The sequence below is a fragment of the Lactuca sativa genome, chromosome 5 (assembly GCF_002870075.4).
Source record: "Lactuca sativa cultivar Salinas chromosome 5, Lsat_Salinas_v11, whole genome shotgun sequence".
Lineage (NCBI taxonomy): Eukaryota > Viridiplantae > Streptophyta > Magnoliopsida > Asterales > Asteraceae > Lactuca > Lactuca sativa.
Window position 1 is genome coordinate 347,692,596 of NC_056627.2, and position 18,014 is coordinate 347,710,609.

Below are 18,014 nucleotides of genomic sequence, written 5' to 3' on the forward strand. Positions count from 1 at the left end.
TCCTCTATTCCACCAGGATTCTCTCCTCCAAGAACTGATCTTGATGCAACCTCTGTGCGCTTGGCCCAACATCTTGCTCAAAAACAAGCTGCTGCACTCCCTTCTAAGGGAAAAGGGATTGCTTTTAGTGAAGGACATTCAAGATAAGATGACTCCGTGATAGATGTGCTTCAGAAAAGGGTGAATGTGCTTGATCAGAAAAATATTGAGCTAAGTATTCATGTTGAAGATCTCTTAAGTGAGAATACGAATTTGAAGATTCGGGTTTCTGATCCCCAAGAAGATAAAGCAATTAAGTCCAAGCAAATCTCTGAGCTCCAAGATCATTTCAATCTTTTGACCTCCAGCTACTTTAATCTCAAGAAGAAGCTTGAAGAAGATTTTGGTGATAAGTATAAGACATCCGCTGATGAGCATAGAATCGATATTCACTCCCAAGCTCATCCCATTGCCGTGCCAACTGCTCAGACTTCTCAAGCGGTGAATCGTTTTGAAAAAGAGCCTACTCATGCTCCACATATTTCAGAGATTATTTGAGATAAACAAGAGAAAGTGTAGTGACAAAGAACATGGTTTGGCATGCGGAATTAAAGCTTGCACAATTGAACATGGTGATTTGGGTGTTTAAGAGATATATTGAATGTATATGGTGTTACAAAAAAGGACATAGATCTACATCTACATAATTAACACACACTTACACACTCACTTCTACATCTCTCAAGCACACCTCTACAAGTGGTATGACCCCACCTTATATAGAGGTGTTTACATGTCTCTTTCTCACTCTCTAACAAATGGGTCTAAAGGCTAAAGCACCACATGCAAGTGGGTTTTACAAAAGTCAAACATTTACAAAGTCATGAATGAATAACTTTGCACCCCAACATTCTCCCCCTCAAAGTTAGGAATGAATGACCCACTTCAAATCTTCCAAAATCAAGCACTACGCGATTCGAGCCTCAAAGGTGACACATGTCGAAACAAACTTCAATCTTCAATTCTTCCATGATTCTTCAATTTGGGCTCTAGGATGTGAAACCATACAATCCGAGCAGCAACGAATGATCAAGAGTATTCCAAACTCCAAATAATCACCCAAAAGTTGCGCATAAAAACACACCCCAAAAATCTTCAATAATTCCAAACCCATTTCGAATACATCACTTCCGAACTTCCAATTTCATCATCTCGTAATCTTCAAAACTTCAAGATCACTTCGGTCTTCAAATCCGCGTAATATGAAAAATTCAAGTTCGAATTTCCATATAAAACTTCTCCCCCTTTTTTATAATCGTAATTTGATTATAAAAATCCAAGGAAAAAGAACGTGCTCTATTCGGAATTTTTCATGTTAAAATTCCCCCTTAACATGTGGCATAAACATTGTGCTTCAATCCGAAAAATCCAAAAAATAATGAATTTTTATCTTCGTTCATGGATCGCCTTTGACAAATTTTCTCAAAAATTGGTAGAAATTGTCAATTTCAAAATTCTGCAGTGACCCGTTGCGCCCAAAACAGCAAAATATGCAAAACTCTCCCCCTTTTCCAAAGTTGGGTAGAAAGCGTCAATTTGCACAAACTGCAGGGACTAGATTTGAAAATATTCCAATTTCTCAAAAATTTTACCCCAAATGCGAAACTGGGTAAAATTTGCCATTTTGCGAAGACTGCAGGGATGCGGAATGAAAATCCTACATTATTGTCTTTTTATTAACCCATTTTGTGAAGTTGGACCACTTATATTATTTCTTGAAAAGAGCAGGGACCAAATGTGAAACTCTTAGCTTTCTTCCCCAATTCGCATTCTACTGTAAAAGACTTCGCATGCTTCCCATATTCATTCTTACACCCTTCACATCTTTCACCCAATTAATCAAATGAACCAAATGCGAATCATAAGATGTCTTCGCATTTTGACTCCAAATGCGAATTAAACACTAAATGCAAACTGCAGTCACACAAATGCGAACCCATCAAGATCAAATACGAATCCAATAAAGATCCAGATGCGAACTTTGATTTTATATGCGATTCCAAGTGAGCTCTGCAACCAAATGCGAACTCAAAATTGAGACCATCAACCACAAAATTTTTCTCATCAAATGCAAAATCATTTTGGAAACGCAGATGCGAACTCATGTTTTGATTTATCCATATGCGAACCAAAAAAAATTTCAGTACCCATCGAACACAAGCATAGATGTGAACCAAAATTTCCATTCCTGTAGATGCGAATGAACTCAATGCAAAATCAAAAATCGACATCACTTTTTATTTGCGAAATTTATACCACCGATACCAAAAATAATTCTATTAACGAAATCCAAGTCATCGATTATTGAATCCAAACTCTTTTTGCATACAGAAACTATCGAACTATCGACCTCCAATCTGAAACATTCTTGACTTCGCATCCATCGATTCTAATAACCAAGGCTTCGTTAGATCAAGATCCAATTCATCAACATTACTGAAGAGGCCTTTAGATCAATCGAAATATCAAACAATGACTATAAACAAGAACAAGAGAGATTCACGAAGAAAAACTTTCACTAAGAAAGATAATCTCACAAAGAGATTATCGTGTGCACAAAGCGACGATTAGAGTTTGTGAAAGGCGTAACCATTCACAAACCTATACAAAACAATATATACTGCTATTTTAGACGATCCCTACAATTCAGGGATACGCCAGCTAATAAAACAAGATAACTAAGGAAACATGATAAATACAAGATTTGTTACAACGTGCTGAATAGACAACTATGACAAACTGAATTGCCGACGTGTTGGTGCTGACGCTGAGACATATGCTGACGCTGAGTCTATTTCAAACATTATCATATTCCAAGGCTTGACCTTACAATCTCCCCCAATATGATGATGTTCAAAACAAACTAAATTAAGACACCCCTGGAAAGGAATTCTTCATACTCAGCTTCAGCTTCAACTTTAACGGGCCAGTAAGGACTGTCCAGCAACTCCTGTCTTCTGTTCAGCAACTCCATGGTGATAAGAATGTGAAACTCTCCGGATAAATCTTGATGACTCATGCACATTTGCCTTAAGCCAACAAGGTGAGTGGTTGGAGCTTTTGGGATCTCAGTAGTGCGCTGAAAGCACATCCTCCTGTTTTTGTCAAGGTAGTACATTCCGTGTTCAGGAGCTGAGATGAATTGATGCTGAACCGGATCAACACCAAGAGGAAGAGAATTATTAATCACACCAGTACCAAAGTCTAGAACCAATACATCTTCGTCATCAACATGAAACTTGGTCCTTCGAGATCTAGGAACTGACGACCTTTGGCCTGGATGCTGAGGTCATTCTTTAGGAACAAGATCCAGACGCTGAACCTTTTTGATCAGCAGATGAAGAGCACAAGTCAGTTCGGAAGAATGAGCTGAGGTTTGCTTGGATGCTAGATCGAGCAATTCCATCCATTCCGAATACCCATATCTGATCAGCTCATCCCTTTTTACAACTTCAGTATAAGAGTGCTGAGAACCTTGACGAGTGATCAACAACGTAAGGATTTTCTCGCTTCGAGGTTTAGAAGCCTTGACCTTGATGATCTTGTCTCCACACATTCGACGATTAAAAACATCTTCAAATCTCTTTCGATCAATCCGGTCAAGAACACTGTCAGCCTTAGGTTTACTAGAGCCAGTAGGAGGTTGAGAAGACAGAGCCTTGGACTGAAACTCCAGGAACTTCTGCATCTGAGCTTCAAACAATCCCTTGGCCTGAAGTTTGTGCTGAATAAGAGATTCATCAGCTTGAGCAATGTTCTTTAGAAGCTGAGCTTGATTAGCTTCATCAAGAATTTGCTTGACTTGGTCAGGGGACATGTTCCATTCAGAGGCAAGATTTGAAATACTAACAATGGACTTGGGTTTCTTCACAGACGAAGAATTATCAGTTTGAGAATGATCCAAGTCAGTATCTGCTGCCTTCCGCTTTCGAGACAGCGGATGGGATTCTTCACTTGCAACGTCCGAATCCTCTCCTTGGACCGGAATGATCGGATCAGCAACAGGATTGGTTAAAATAGGATGTGATTCTTCATGGTCATCTGAGCTTTCTTGCTGAACTGGAATGAGAGGATCAATAAAGTTCATGTCAAGAATTTGACATTCATCATCAGCTTCATCATGCTCTTCATCATGCTCACTGTCTTCCACATACTTTTCAGTAGCTGCTGGACTATTAGGCCCTGCAAAATCAGAGTCACGAATGACAGGTTCTGTGTTTGGTTCACCATCAGCATGAGTGCTTGGTTCATCATCAGCATGATCATTTGGTTCACCATTAGCATGATCATCAGCGTCAGCATCATCATCAGTATCTCCCCCTTTTTGAGCATCATCAGATTTGGGACTAGAGGGAGGAGTAAGTAAGAGTACCTCCTTGATTTGTTGAACATCAGCCTCAATTCGAAGCAGACGCTGACTGATGCCCCGAGTTAGTGACATCAGTTCTGAAAATGCTGAAGCCGGAAGTTGAACCATTGAGGAACCTGGGGCAACTGGAGAGCTAGGAGGCATCCTTGGAGAGAAGTGATGAGCTGCTGGTGATGGATGCTCCCCCTGAGACTGATGCTCCCCTTGTGAGGGATGCTCCCCCTGAGATGGATGCTCCCCCTGAGGCATGAAATCCTGTGGTGCTGAGGAGACTTTGCTAGTGTCTGAGATGACGTGGTGAGAAAGTTGAGGGGAGAAATGTTCACCGTCATGATGGTCCACCTCTTGATCAGCATGATCCATATGATTACCATCAGCACCTCATTCATCAGTGTCAACGGTGAGAGAGGGCACAGTGTATGAATTCGCAATCCATTCTCTCATCCTATCCGAGATTCCAATGTCAGTATCCAAAGGATCATCCTGATACATACGAACTGACATTCGAGGGCATTGAATTGGATTCCCAGAGTGAGAAAAGTATTCAGGAGCGAAGAATTTCTCGAACACCAAGGCAATCCAGCGTGGAAAGGGAACAAGATCAGCACGCACATTTGCACGTAGAAGCTGAATAAGCTAATCAAAGAAAAGAGCCCCATAATCCAGTCTTTTGTTGAGAAGAAGGGAGCAGACAACTTGTTGCTCATAATTGCTCAGTTGGTCACCACTGCGAGACTTGTGACCCACACACTTGCATAAAGCACCAGTGAAGAACTTCCAGCCTGGGGTCATGCACTGACGCAGAATAAGAGCTGATCGAGTGCCAGCTTTTGAATGATCATAGCCCAATTGATCAAACATGCGTTTACATCTTTCAATAGTAGGAGGTTCAGAAAAGGGTTCGAAAATTGGTAACCTTAAAGCAGCACTGAGAAGTTCTGCGGTGATGAAGACAGAGTGTCTGCCATGGCCAATGGTTCCGGTGATGGCATTGTTTTCTTCGTTGACTGTTGCAGTATAGTAGAACTCACATACTTGTTCAGGGAAGAACTCGGATGGTACATCACTGATGGCATATCGAAGGCGGCAAGAAGCCAAGAAATTTACGAAATCATCGAGTCCAAGACCTCGATGCACTTCTGGAATGTCAGGGTTAAAGACGACATTGGTGGCCTTGATGTGAATGGGAAGAGGAGGAGAGTTTGGGGCAGGAATGACCCTTCGAGAGGTTGAGGAGTATGTGAACAGAGATGCCGCCATTTGAGAGTATTTTAGAGTTCTAGGGTTTTGAGAGAGGTTCAAGAATTTTGGGAGGAAAAGATAAACCAAAGAAGAGAGAGGTTTAAATATGGAATGAAAAGGGTTTTTAAAAGGTAATGATTATATTGATTAAAAGGATGATGATTATCTTCATTAATAAGAACGGCGCATCGTAACAACCTGTCAGAATATAAAGTAGCCGTTGGATAAAAGAGTCGTTGACTGAAGGTGAAGCGTCAACCAGTGTTTGCGGAAGCGCTGAGCTCAGTGTCACAAATGTTACATGCTGAAAATGTTTCTCCGTCAATTCGAAGTACAGCTTGCTTATTCAGGGTTAGCAAGGTGATTGGTGCATGTGATAGATACTAGTTACATTATCTAACCATCGGCACAGAGTGTTGTGACTTCATCAGTGAGCGGTTTATCTTACTGAATCATTAGACACTGAATAATAGGAGGGTAAAGAATGGATTGTTGCGTGTGATAAACGTTGGTGTTTTGGTCTAACCATCGGCAAAGATTTTTAGACTCTCATCAGCGTGTGTTTTGGCACACTGAATCACAGAATCAGTGTAAGATTGGTAAGAAAGGGTAGTTGCGTGTGATAGATCTTGGTGTTTTGATCTAACCATCGGCAAAGATTTTTAGATTCTCATCAGTGTGTGTTTTGGCACACTGAATCACAGAGTCAGTGTTAGATTGGTGAGAAGAGGTAGTTGCGTGTGATAGATCTTGGTGTTTTGATCTAACCATCGGCAAAGAGTTTCAAGTCGTTATCAGTGTATGGTTTAATACAATGAATCATTCAACTTTTATTTAGAAGATTTGAAGAAGAGATAAGGATAAGAAATCAAACCAAAGTGCTCAGTAGCAAATATCATCAGTGTGTTATCATCAGCACAATGTACATCAGCTTATAAGACAAAATCAAACATTAGCACAATTAAACATCAAAATTAATTCCAAGGAAATCATTCCCAGCTCTCCAATAATGTGAGCAGTTGATTGAGAATCCAGTGCCTTTGTGAAGATATCAGCAAGTTGCTCCGAAGTCTTGACATGTTCAAGAACAACTTTTCCTTTTTCAACATTATCTCTGATGAAGTGATGTCTGATCTCGATATGCTTTGTCTTTGAGTGCTGAACAGGATTTTGTGTGATCTGAATGGCACTGGTGTTGTCACAATAGATGGGAGTCTTTGAGAACTTGAACCCATAGTCGAGAAGCTGATTTTGAATCCATAAGAGCTGAGCACAACATCTCCCAGCGGCAACATACTCAGCCTCTGCAGTTGAGATGGCAATTGATGTTTGCTTCTTGCTAGACCAGCTGATGAGACGGTTGCCAAGGAAGTGACATCCACCAGATGTACTCTTTTTGTCTAAATTGCATCCTGCATAATCTGAGTCTGTGTATCCATAAAGTTCAAATGTTGAGTCGCGAGGATACCACAGTGCAAGGTTTTGAGTTCCCTTTAACTATCGAAAAATACGTTTGACAGCCATGAGGTGAGATTCTTTGGGATTGGCTTGGAATCGAGCACAGAGAATGGTTCCAAACATGATATCAGGACGACTTGCTGTGAGATACAAGAGGGATCCAATCATTCCTCGATACAGAGAGTGATTGACATCAATTCCAGTTGGATCAGCGTGTAGTTTATCAGTCTTAGATACCGGGGTAGATGCTGGTTTGCAGTCACTGAGAGAATACTTAACAAGCAGGTCAGAGATATATTTACTTTGGCAAATGGAAATACCTGTCTTTTGTTGCTGAACCTCAAGACCTAAGAAAAAGGTCATCTTTCCCATCATGCTCATTTAGAACCTTTTAGACATGATCTCAGCAAATTCCTTGCTCAGTGTCTCATTTGGAGAGCCAAAAATAATGTCATCGACATAAATTTGAACAAGAACCATATCTGAGGCTTTGCTTTTGATGAAGAGAGTGTTGTCGATTGCTCCTCGTCTGTATCCATTTTCAAGCAGATACGATGTCAGCGTCTCATACCAAGCCCTAGGGGCTTGCTTCAGTCCATAAACAGCTTTGTCTAACCGGTACACGTAATCAGGATGATCTTTGTCTACAAAGCCTGGGGGCTGACTTAGGAAAACTTCTTCTTCTAACACACCATGAAGGAATGCTGTTTTCACATCCATCTGATAGACAATGAAGTTCATGTAGGATGCGTATGCGAGAAACAGTCTGATAGCTTCAATGCGAGCAACTGGGGCAAAAGTTTCCCCATAGTCGATGGATTCAATTTGAGTAAACCCTTGAGCCACAAGCCTTGCCTTGTTTCGAGTAATGATTCCATCTTTATCAACCTTGTTACGATAGACCCAGCGAGTTCCAGTGATAGTCTTTCCAGATGGTCTTGGGACAAGAGTCCAAACTTTGTGCCTTTCAAACTCATTCAGTTCTTCTTGCATGGCCTTGATCCAATCAGCATCTTAAAGAGCTGTGTGTACCTTGTCAGGTAAGATCATTGAAACAAAGTTAACATACATGCAAAAGTTATTAAGTACACTAGATCTGGTTCGGACACCATCATGAATATTCCCTATAATTCGATCAACAGGATGATCCCGATGTACAATGACTGATGCTGATTCCGGAGGAATAGATACTGACACATTATCAGTTTCAGGAGAATCTTCAGCTTCAAGAGTTTCATTAGCACCTAATGAATCATCTGCGGATGTGGCTGCAATATCTTGATTCAAGGAACATGGAACTGGAATGATAGGATCAGAGGAATCAATCTTATCTTCAGCAGAAGGAGCTTCATCGAATGGACAAGAGAGAAGCTCTTGAAAGATAGAAGGAGAATGAGTGACTTTTTCATCAGTGTATGATTCCTCATCAAACTTCACATGAATGGATTCTTCAACACATTGCCTGTTCACATGAAAAACACGAAAAGCCTTTGAAATAGATGAGTACCCAACAAAAATGCCTTTATCAGCTTTAGGTTCAAACTTGGATCTTGGGTCACGCTGATTTAGAATATAACAAATGCATCCGAACACATGAAAAAAGGATACATATGGTTTTCGATCTTTCAGCATTTCATATTGAGTCTTCTTATGAATCCTGTGAATTAGAGATCGATTCTGAGTAAAACATGCTGTATTGACAGCTTCATCCCAAAAAGACATGGGAAGACCAGCATGAATCATTAAGGTTCTTCCTGCCTCAATCAGTGTTCTATTTCTTCGTTCAGCAACACCATTTTGCTGAGGAGTACGAGGAGCTGAGAAGTTTTGTCCAATTCCTTTATGATCACAAAATTCTTCAAGAGTTGAGTTTCGGAACTCAGTACCATGATCACTTCTCAGTTGCTTGACTTTAAGACCTGTTAGTGTCTCATTTTTACGAATCAGTGAGATAATTTCCTGTGCAGCATGACTTTTCTTCTTCAAGAAAACTACCCAAGTAAATCGAGTGAACTCATCAATGACCATTAGAGTATACTTATTTCCACCTAGAGAATGAACAGGAATAGGTCCAAACAGATCCATGTGGAGTAGATGAAGAGGGACTGATATACTGGAACATGACTTGGGTTTGAAAGAGGACTTGGTTTGTTTTCCTTGTTCACACGCTGAACACATCTTGTCTTTCACAACACTGAATTTGGGGAGCCCTCTAACTAGATCTTGATTGGAAATCTTAGATAGATTCTTGAAGTTCAGATGAGAAAACCTTTTGTGCCAAATCCAGCTGAGATTCGTCTGAGACTTTGTAAAGAAACATTGCATCAGTGCCTTGTCACTTGAGAACATGTCAAGAACATATATATCATCTTTTCTACTTGCTGAGAGTACGATGTTCTTGTCAGTGTTTACAACTCTTCCTTCCTTCTTTGTAAAGTGAACTTCATAGTCAGCATCACACAATTGACTGATAGAAATAAGATTGTGTTTTAGACCCTTAACATATGAAACGTTTTGAAAAACCACGTTGTTGCATTTGATATTTCCATATCCCTTAGTGAGCCCCTTTCCATTGTCTCCATAGGTAACTGCAGGATCAGTTTTCTTAACATAATCTTCCAGGAGAGACTTTGATCCTGTCATATGCCTTGAGCAACCACTGTCTAAGTACCAAAGATGCTCCTGACCCTGCAGTGCTGAGAAACTAGTTAGAACACACTGACCCATTCGAAGATGGGTCATTCACAAAGTTATTTGAAAATAAATTATAACACTCCTTAGGAAGACAGTTTAAAGAGTTTGACTTAAGAGTCCATTTTTCATTCCTAACTTTAATATTTTCAGCTCTTGAGGATGATTTATCAAAAGAACATTCACTGATCTTGTGAGAGGAATCACCACATCTGTAACAAATTCTAGTTCCAAAGTTCTTCTTGGTGAGCAAATTTTTTGATTTAACACATTTTGATATGAAAGATTCACCAATAGAGCTTTCAGTCCTTTTGTTAATCACTGAGTCACGACTGAGATCAGTGTCAGAAAGAATTTGATCAGTGTTAGGAGATGAACTATCAGTGTCTGATTTTGACTTATTCTCAGATGGATTGCAATCAGGGAAGTGCTTGAGTTGTTCATGAACAGCATGAAACACTCCATTAGAGATGGGAAAAGCAATAATATTCTCGGTTAGAGGAGTTGGTCTAACAAGATGTGCAGGATAAGATGTAGGATCAATTCCGGTAATTTCAACATTACACTCAGTAATACCATCAGAATTAATAGTACAATATTCATCAATTAAACTTTGATTAATAAAAGAATTACTGACAAACTTATTTTTGAAATTGTTTTTCATCTCATTCATGGAATAGACCTCAGATTCCTTTTCTTGTGATTTAAAAACTTTTTCAGCTTCGGCAAAATTACCCCCAAGAATTTTTTCACAAGAATGAGGAATTTGAGCTGAGATAATATAATTTGCATTCTTATGAGATTTTGCCCAAGTGTGGAGCACAGTTTGTTCTTTAATCAAAAGATTTTTAACATCGTCAATTTCAGCAGACAATGATGAATTTGACAAACTGGTGATTCTAAGATTTTCCTGAGTGGACTCAATAATGCTATTTTTTATGGATATATCAGTTTCAAGAAGATCAATTTGATTTTGCAAATTTCTTATGGTTTGATTCTTCTTAGAATTAATGACACCCAAATACTCAAACATTTTGATTTTTTCATTCTTTGAATAGGAAACAAAGTTTTTAACCTGGTACATTGAAGAAGAGTCAATGTTGTGCTTTCTGGAATTTTCAGCATCAGACATATCAGCGTCAAAAGTACTCTTGTCTTTATCGGGAATATCCGGGTCCTCTATTTTGACCATGAGACACTTGACTTCATCATCTGATTACTCTTCATCAGTTTTCCATTTTTCTTCTTCAGCTACAAGCACTTTATGTTCCAAATTTTCAGCTTTCAGCTTCTCAATCAGCTTGTTGTACTTCTGCTTCCAGTATTCATCTGTGCCTTGTTTCTTTTGTTTGCACTCTTTTGCAAAATGATCAGTGCTCCCACAGTTAAAGCACTGAGCCTTCTCTTTCTTATCAACAACATGCTTTTTATCAGCTCCTGACCCTTTTGAGAACTTTCCACCAATCTTCTTTTGAAACTTTGAGAAGTTTCGACCTGATTTTTCAAAGGTCTTCACAATCAAGGCTGCACTAGCAACAACCTTTTCAATATCATCAGTGTCAGTTTTAGATGAATCAGTGTCTGAGTCACTTTCAGTGTCTGAGTCTGCCACAAGCTTTTTTGTTGGAGAACAAAGCTACAGAAGATTCACGCTGAGAATCCTTCATCAGTTCCTTTCGTTGAAGCTTGGATTCTTCATAGTATCGAAGATTTCCATAGAGACTTTGTAAGTCCATAGAGTTGATCTTCTTGCTGTTTTTCAGCACATCAACATGATTCTCCCCACTTGCACCTAGGGAATCCAAAAACTTTTGCACTAGAACAGTTCTATGCTTCAACTGGTCTAGTCTCCGAAGATCGTTAACAAGAGTATTAAATCTGTTAAAGGTTTGAGTCAAGGTTTCACCTTTCTTAGCAAAAAAATGTTCATACCTTCGGTTAAGATCATTTATTTGAGTAGCCTTGACTTCTTCAGTTCCTTCAAAAGATACAGTCAGCGTATCCATCATCTCTTTTGCTGAGATGCAATTTTGAACCAGCACAAAGATGTTGTATGGCAATGAGTAGCTAATAGCGGCACGAGCACGAACATCCAAACCATGTTTTCTCTTGTCGTCTACCGTCCAGTTTTCTTTTGGAGTTTTCTTCATAGTGCCATCAGGAACATTGTTTGTAAGAGGCTGATACATTGGAACATAAGGACCCTTTTCAACGATGTCCAGCATGTCTTCATCAACAGATTCCAAGGCATATAGAGCCTTTATTTTCCACATAGCAAAATTAGTTTCATCGAAAGGAGGGATTTTAGCAGAAGGATGATTTGACGAGTTTGATGAAGAAGAAGCCATTTGTTTGATAAAAGAAACATGCTCTGATACCAATTGAAGAGGCCTTTAGATCAATCGAAATATCAAACAATGACTATAAACAAGAACAAGAGAGATTCACGAAGAAAAACTTTCACTAAGAAAGACAATCTCACAAAGAGATTATCGTGTGCACAAAGCGACGATTAGGGTTTGTGAAAGGCGTAACCATTCACAAACCTATACAAAACAATATATACTGCTATTTTAGACGATCCCTACAATTCAGGGATACGCTAGCTAATAAAACAAGATAACTAAGGAAACAGGATAAATACAAGATTTGTTACAACGTGCTGAATAGACAACTATTACAAACTGAACTGCCGACGTGCTGGTGCTGACGCTGAGACATATTCTGACGCTGAGTCTGTTTCAAACATTATCATATTCCAAGGCTTGACCTTACAATTACTTATTTCAATTCTTCATTCGGATTTCAATTGCTTCCAAAATCATTTCGTCATCAAGAAACGAACTAGAACCAATTTCATTTTCCAGTTCCAAAATTGACGGTCGACAAACACCAAAATCTGTTTTCTCAAATTGATTTACAGATCAAAAACTGAATACGAAACAATTTTCATCTGTTCTTCAAACATTCTTCAATTGTTCTTGAGCAAGTTCATCCAAATCAAAAACCAGTAAACATCAAGCCATTGGCATTCACATATTCACAGTTTGAGTTTTCAAAATCAAAGAACATAAACATGAAATTGTAGATTCTAAGGTCTAATTTCAGATCAAAAGACATTCCATTATCTGTTCTTAACCTTCATCAAGTGTTCTTGATCAACAATTTCATCAAAATCAAGATCCAAATATCGATTTCTACTCTATGACCTGAAGCAAATCAATTTGATCATATATAAATCATTTGAAATCAAATCTCACAAACAACATTCATCGATCGAGTATTAAGAATCAAGGAGATGAAAGCGGAACTCAAGAATGAATGATTAAAGAACAAACGATGAAGAACAAGTCCAATGGTACAACCAAATAAAGCTTTTGTACAAGTTGACTTGACGAACAACACATAGATCGATTGAATTATATGAATCAATGAGCTCCATACTCATGAACAGTAACAGATTCGTGATTTGGGCTCAAACATAGATCATGAACAGTAAGTTGCATTTTGATTGGGCTTTTCACGAATTGATGAATGATTAACTGATTTTGAAATTGATTTTGGGCTCAAATAACATCGTGAACAATAACAAAATTGAGAATTTTTGGAATTATGATCTAAAAAAAATTAATTGGATCATCAAAAGGATTTGAAACAAATTCAATCCAATGAATCAAAACGATCAAAAATAAAAAAACGTTACGCACGATTTCATAGAGATTAAGAGAGATCATAGAGAGAGACTCACCAAAATTGATCAAATTGTGACAAAAGTTGCCAAAGCGAGAATCGTTCTTCAAAAGTCACATTGATCGTGAAAACCAAGCTCTGATACCAATTGTAGTGACAAAGAACATGGTTTCGCATGCAGAATTAAAGCTTGCACAATTGAACATGGTGATTTGGGTGTTTAAGAGATATATTGAATGTATATGGTGTTACAAAAAAGGACATAGATCTACATCTACATAATTAACACACACTTACACACTCACTTCTACATCTCTCAAGCACACCTCTACAAGTGGTATGAACCCACCTTATATAGAGGTGTTTACATGTCTCTCTCCCACTCTCTAACAAATGGGTCTAAAGGCTAAAGCACCACATGCAAGTGGGTTTTACAAAAGTCAAACATTTACAAAGTCATGAATGAATAACTTTGCACCCCCAACAGAAAGCTGCCAACAAGGGACAAATCTTGTTCAAGAGGAGTTCCGATAAGAATGCACCAGGAAATCAATCCACAATCACTATTACGGATCTCGAAGCCGTAAGGTTTAGAGACACGTACGGTGATCAGTCAGGTATCATATCTTGGGGTTTTCATGATCCCCTGAAAATGTGGATTGTTCGTAGAAAGAGCGGCAATGCGGAGCTCTACAAGGATTGTCATGCTTTTAACTCTTGGACTAGGGTGGATATTTCAGAGCTATCTCAATCTCCGTTCTCAAACCCGACGGATAATCAGCAAGCAACTAACTTCAAGCACTTTTTGGAAGATCAAGTAAAGAAGGGTTTTCCGGCTATGAAGACTTCTGAATCTGTGATAATGGATCATTTTGACGTCATTGATCCCAAAACTGGTCACCAACTCCAGGTGGTGATGTGGCCTGCTACAAATCAGGTCAAACAAATTCCCGTGCTTCAAGATTACTCGGATGGATCTCCAAGCTCTATGCTTTAATGGGTGTTTGATTAAACCACAACATCTGTTTTCATCAAATTAAAGGAGGGGTGCATTCGTTTGTATGAAAGAAGGGATTTGTTCCAGTTTAGAAAATGGGACATTCATCATTTGAGCCATTTTCATATTCAGGTTGCTGAGGAGATATTTGAGTCTGCCACGAAAGAATACACCACTATGGTTGCTGAGATCATAAATAAGCAGATCTGGAATGGAGCTATGGGGTTGGACGATGTGATGATCATGGACAAAGATTGACTTCAAGTTAGCACCAAACCAAGGGGGAGATTGAAGGGTCTAATTAGTGGTTTGGTCTAGGCTTTCTATGTAATAGGTTCTTTTGAGTCAATTGATAGCTTATGGTAGATTGTGTGTAGTTTACGGCCCAACCATGAGTTTCCGGCCGTAAGCCTGTTTACAGTCGTAAACCCTAGGCCGGCCCAGGTCCAGTATAAATACAGTTGTGCTAGGTCTTTTGTCAGTTGTTGATGCCTCAGAGTTAACGGCTGTTGTAAACACAAGTTGTACTAGATGTTATTCCTAATAGAAAAGTGTGTGCAAGCTTGTTCATTCTCAATTCTACTTAGTCTTTATTGTTAATTGATTGTGTTTGCTATTTGATCACTGGTAAGATCCGTTTCAGGACCTTACAAGTAGGTTAAGCATCATGATTTGAAGCTCTCCATAATTAGTCCTTCAACCTCCCTTCACTTGTAAACCAGTAACAAAATAGATTGGTGTCGATGAGGCTTACTGTTTCATCAAATAAAGTTCATCGATTCTATAGAAAATCATTCTTATTCTTCATTAGCGACTGCATTTATCTATCTTCCACCAATAACCTCTATCTTCCACTCCAATCCATCTTCTACACCTCGCCTGCTTCCTACCGCCACCATAGTTCTCGATTTCACGTATCGTTTAGATTTAATATGGAATAATAATGGGTCTATGATTTTGCTTCAAGTCCTCTGAGTTATATCAGATTCATATGCTATTTGATTTTGATTCTTTTATGCTCTTCGATTTAAGAGTCCAAAGTTCTATTTGCATTTCCATGGTGAAGATTCAAGTCAATAGGTACCAAAAGAGACGCATCTAAGACCACATGATTTTATCCTCTTTTGATATAGATTTCCCACCTTTTTTTCTTCTCGATCCCTGGAAAGAATGGCAATTGAAGGTGAACTTTTTTCTCTTTGTATATGTTTATTTAGGGCTTTCGTGTTTTCCCAAACCCTTTTACAATTTAATTGCATTTCTTTTATGTTAATGATATATGCTTATTTAGTCATAAAAATCATGAATTATCATAATACTTTATATTAATTTTATCTCAAGTAATGGACAAAAGATGCTTAATTATGTTAAAACTTTAAAGACATGCTCGGGCGAAAAAGGAAGTGGAACTAGCAATTGGAAGATTGGAGATTGGATTTTTAAGAAAGAAGGCTTAAATGAAGAGGAGCTCAACGAGTTGGCAGGAAAGTTCCCGATACAAGGATGCCTTGCCCTACATGCGTATTAAGTAAAAAACTCAACGAGTTTATCTTAAAAACACGACGAGTTGGAGCAAAATTTGGGAATCTATATATAGACCATTTAATCCTGAAACCCTAACGAATGTTGGAGGATTTGGACGATTTTTGGAGGCTAGAAAGGTTCAGAGAAGTTTTGGTTTTCGATTATTAACTGGGAGCTTAAGTTTGAAGAGATCACAGGCATTAAAGTATCACTTTTCTCTTAATCTTTGTTTTTAATCATGTTGATAACATTAGATTTCGAGTTTATGATTGTTATTATGTAACATCCAAAAAATTCATAAAAATTTTAAAATTTTCAAAAATTCCAAAACCAGCCATTGTTTACAAATTGTTTTGAAAATAGTTTAACATCAGAGAAATCCCAGAAATCATAACATAAAATATGAGGAGGTGCACAATCAAGGCTTCACCTTCCCGCGATCATCCGATGTACCTGAAACAAAATCCAGAACTGTAAACCCAAAGCTTAGTAAGTCTTCCTCAAAATACTACCACATAAACATAAACAATAACAACAAGCATATTGTGCCTTCAGCCTGACTGGACCACCTTGCAGGGCCTTCAACGTATTTGGGCTGCTCTTAAGCCTTCGGCATGACTGGACCACCACACAGGTCCTGCAACCTATCCGAACCGCTCGTCGGGCCTTTGGCCTGGCTAGACCGCCTCGCAGGACTTCAGTCTATCTGGACCCCCTTGGGTCTGTTGGCCTACAACACAACCTCATCCCGACCACACACACACATACATACATGTCGATATATATAGCAATTAAACACATAACCAGTCTACAGATAAACATGCAGATCTTACAGATCACTAAGCATGGCATCATCCAATCTATCAGGATACAGATTTAACATGTCATAGCAACATAGCAACATTCCACTAGGATAAACACCCAACAAGGGCTGACATTGGTGCCTTCGACCCATAAGTATAGTGAGGAAAAACTCACCTCATTCTGACATATCAAACAAATCCTCCGGCCGCTGGCTCACGAAAACCTCGAACTATCAAAATAATTAAACCTTCAACTAATAATTAGATTAACACTTCAAATCTCTTAACTCATAACTGTCCATTAACTCTTACTTAACTAGGCCAAATCCCAAGTCCAACCTTGATCCAAAAGGTCCAAAATATACAAGGCCCAAAATTGGCCCAGTTTTCCAAATTGGGCCCAACTCCCTAATAGACCTCATCCTAAGGCCCAATTTCCTTAACTAGCCCATAATACTTCTACTCAGAAATTCCATTAAGGGCCTAAGCCCAAACTAGCCCATAGGTAGCCTAAATCCGAATCCCAACTCGCAAAAACCCATTAAAGGGCGTACGTTGGGCGTACCCCGAAGCTACGCGAGGAGTACGTGGGCCTAGCGTTGACTGGAAAACGGGGATGTTGACTGCGTATGCGGGGCATACTGCTCTCTACGCGGGGAATGCCCTCATTGTAATAAAAAATCCAATAAGTGCTTAATAGCTTAAGCACTTATCCATTGACCAAATGTGTCTTAGAACCATAAAGTCTCAAACTTTAAGACTTTGGACGTCCAAAAAGTCCTTAATACATGGTCTTGATCCAATAAGAACTTCCTACAAATTGCATGGAACATTTGTAGCCATTAGGACTTCATTTTTATCACTGAGAACCCTTCCTAGGGTCTGAAAGGACAGCTCAAAACGTCCAAAACGAATCATGCATTATAATGGTACTTTATGGGACAAAAGATTGCAAATAAGCCACCAAGGATAGATCTAGAAGGGATAGACACAAAGGTAGCAACTTTGTACCTTCTGGAGCTCCCAAAACAGATGATGAACCAAGATCTACAAGCCAATATTCCCCCCTTGACTCCTTAATGCACAAGCTTCTCTTTTAAGGCACACAAAACACACTTATGAGCACAAAATGCTCACTATGACGCTAGGGTTATCTCAAGATGGCTAAGGGAGGTTTGGAGGCTGAAAGAATGAGCCACAA

At 39.0% G+C, this 18,014-nt stretch overlaps 1 protein-coding gene across 1 annotated transcript; it reads right to left on the minus strand.

Moving 5' to 3' along the window:
- Nucleotides 1-8,085: 8,085 nt before the first annotated feature.
- LOC128126147 (uncharacterized) lies at nucleotides 8,086-12,024 on the minus strand. The gene is made up of 5 exons (XM_052763905.1): nucleotides 11,836-12,024; nucleotides 11,194-11,435; nucleotides 10,091-10,308; nucleotides 8,267-8,481; nucleotides 8,086-8,130 (listed from the first exon to the last, which is right to left on the minus strand). The coding sequence occupies exons 1-5, from the start codon at nucleotides 12,022-12,024 to the stop codon at nucleotides 8,086-8,088; spliced, it is 909 nt and encodes a 302-aa protein (XP_052619865.1).
- Between the last annotated feature and the right edge of the window lie 5,990 nt (nucleotides 12,025-18,014).

Coding starts and splice junctions, on each gene's coding strand:
- LOC128126147 (XM_052763905.1), bottom strand. CDS start 12,024: ATGCTGGACATCGTTGAAAAGGGTCCTTATGTTCCAATGTATCAGCCT. Junction 11,436..11,835: donor CATACAACATCTTTGTGCTG/GTTCAAAATTGC, acceptor AATCTTCTGTAG/CTTTGTTCTCCAACAAAAAA. Junction 8,482..10,090: donor AAGGACTGAAAGCTCTATTG/GTGAATCTTTCA, acceptor CTATCTTTCAAG/AGCTTCTCTCTTGTCCATTC.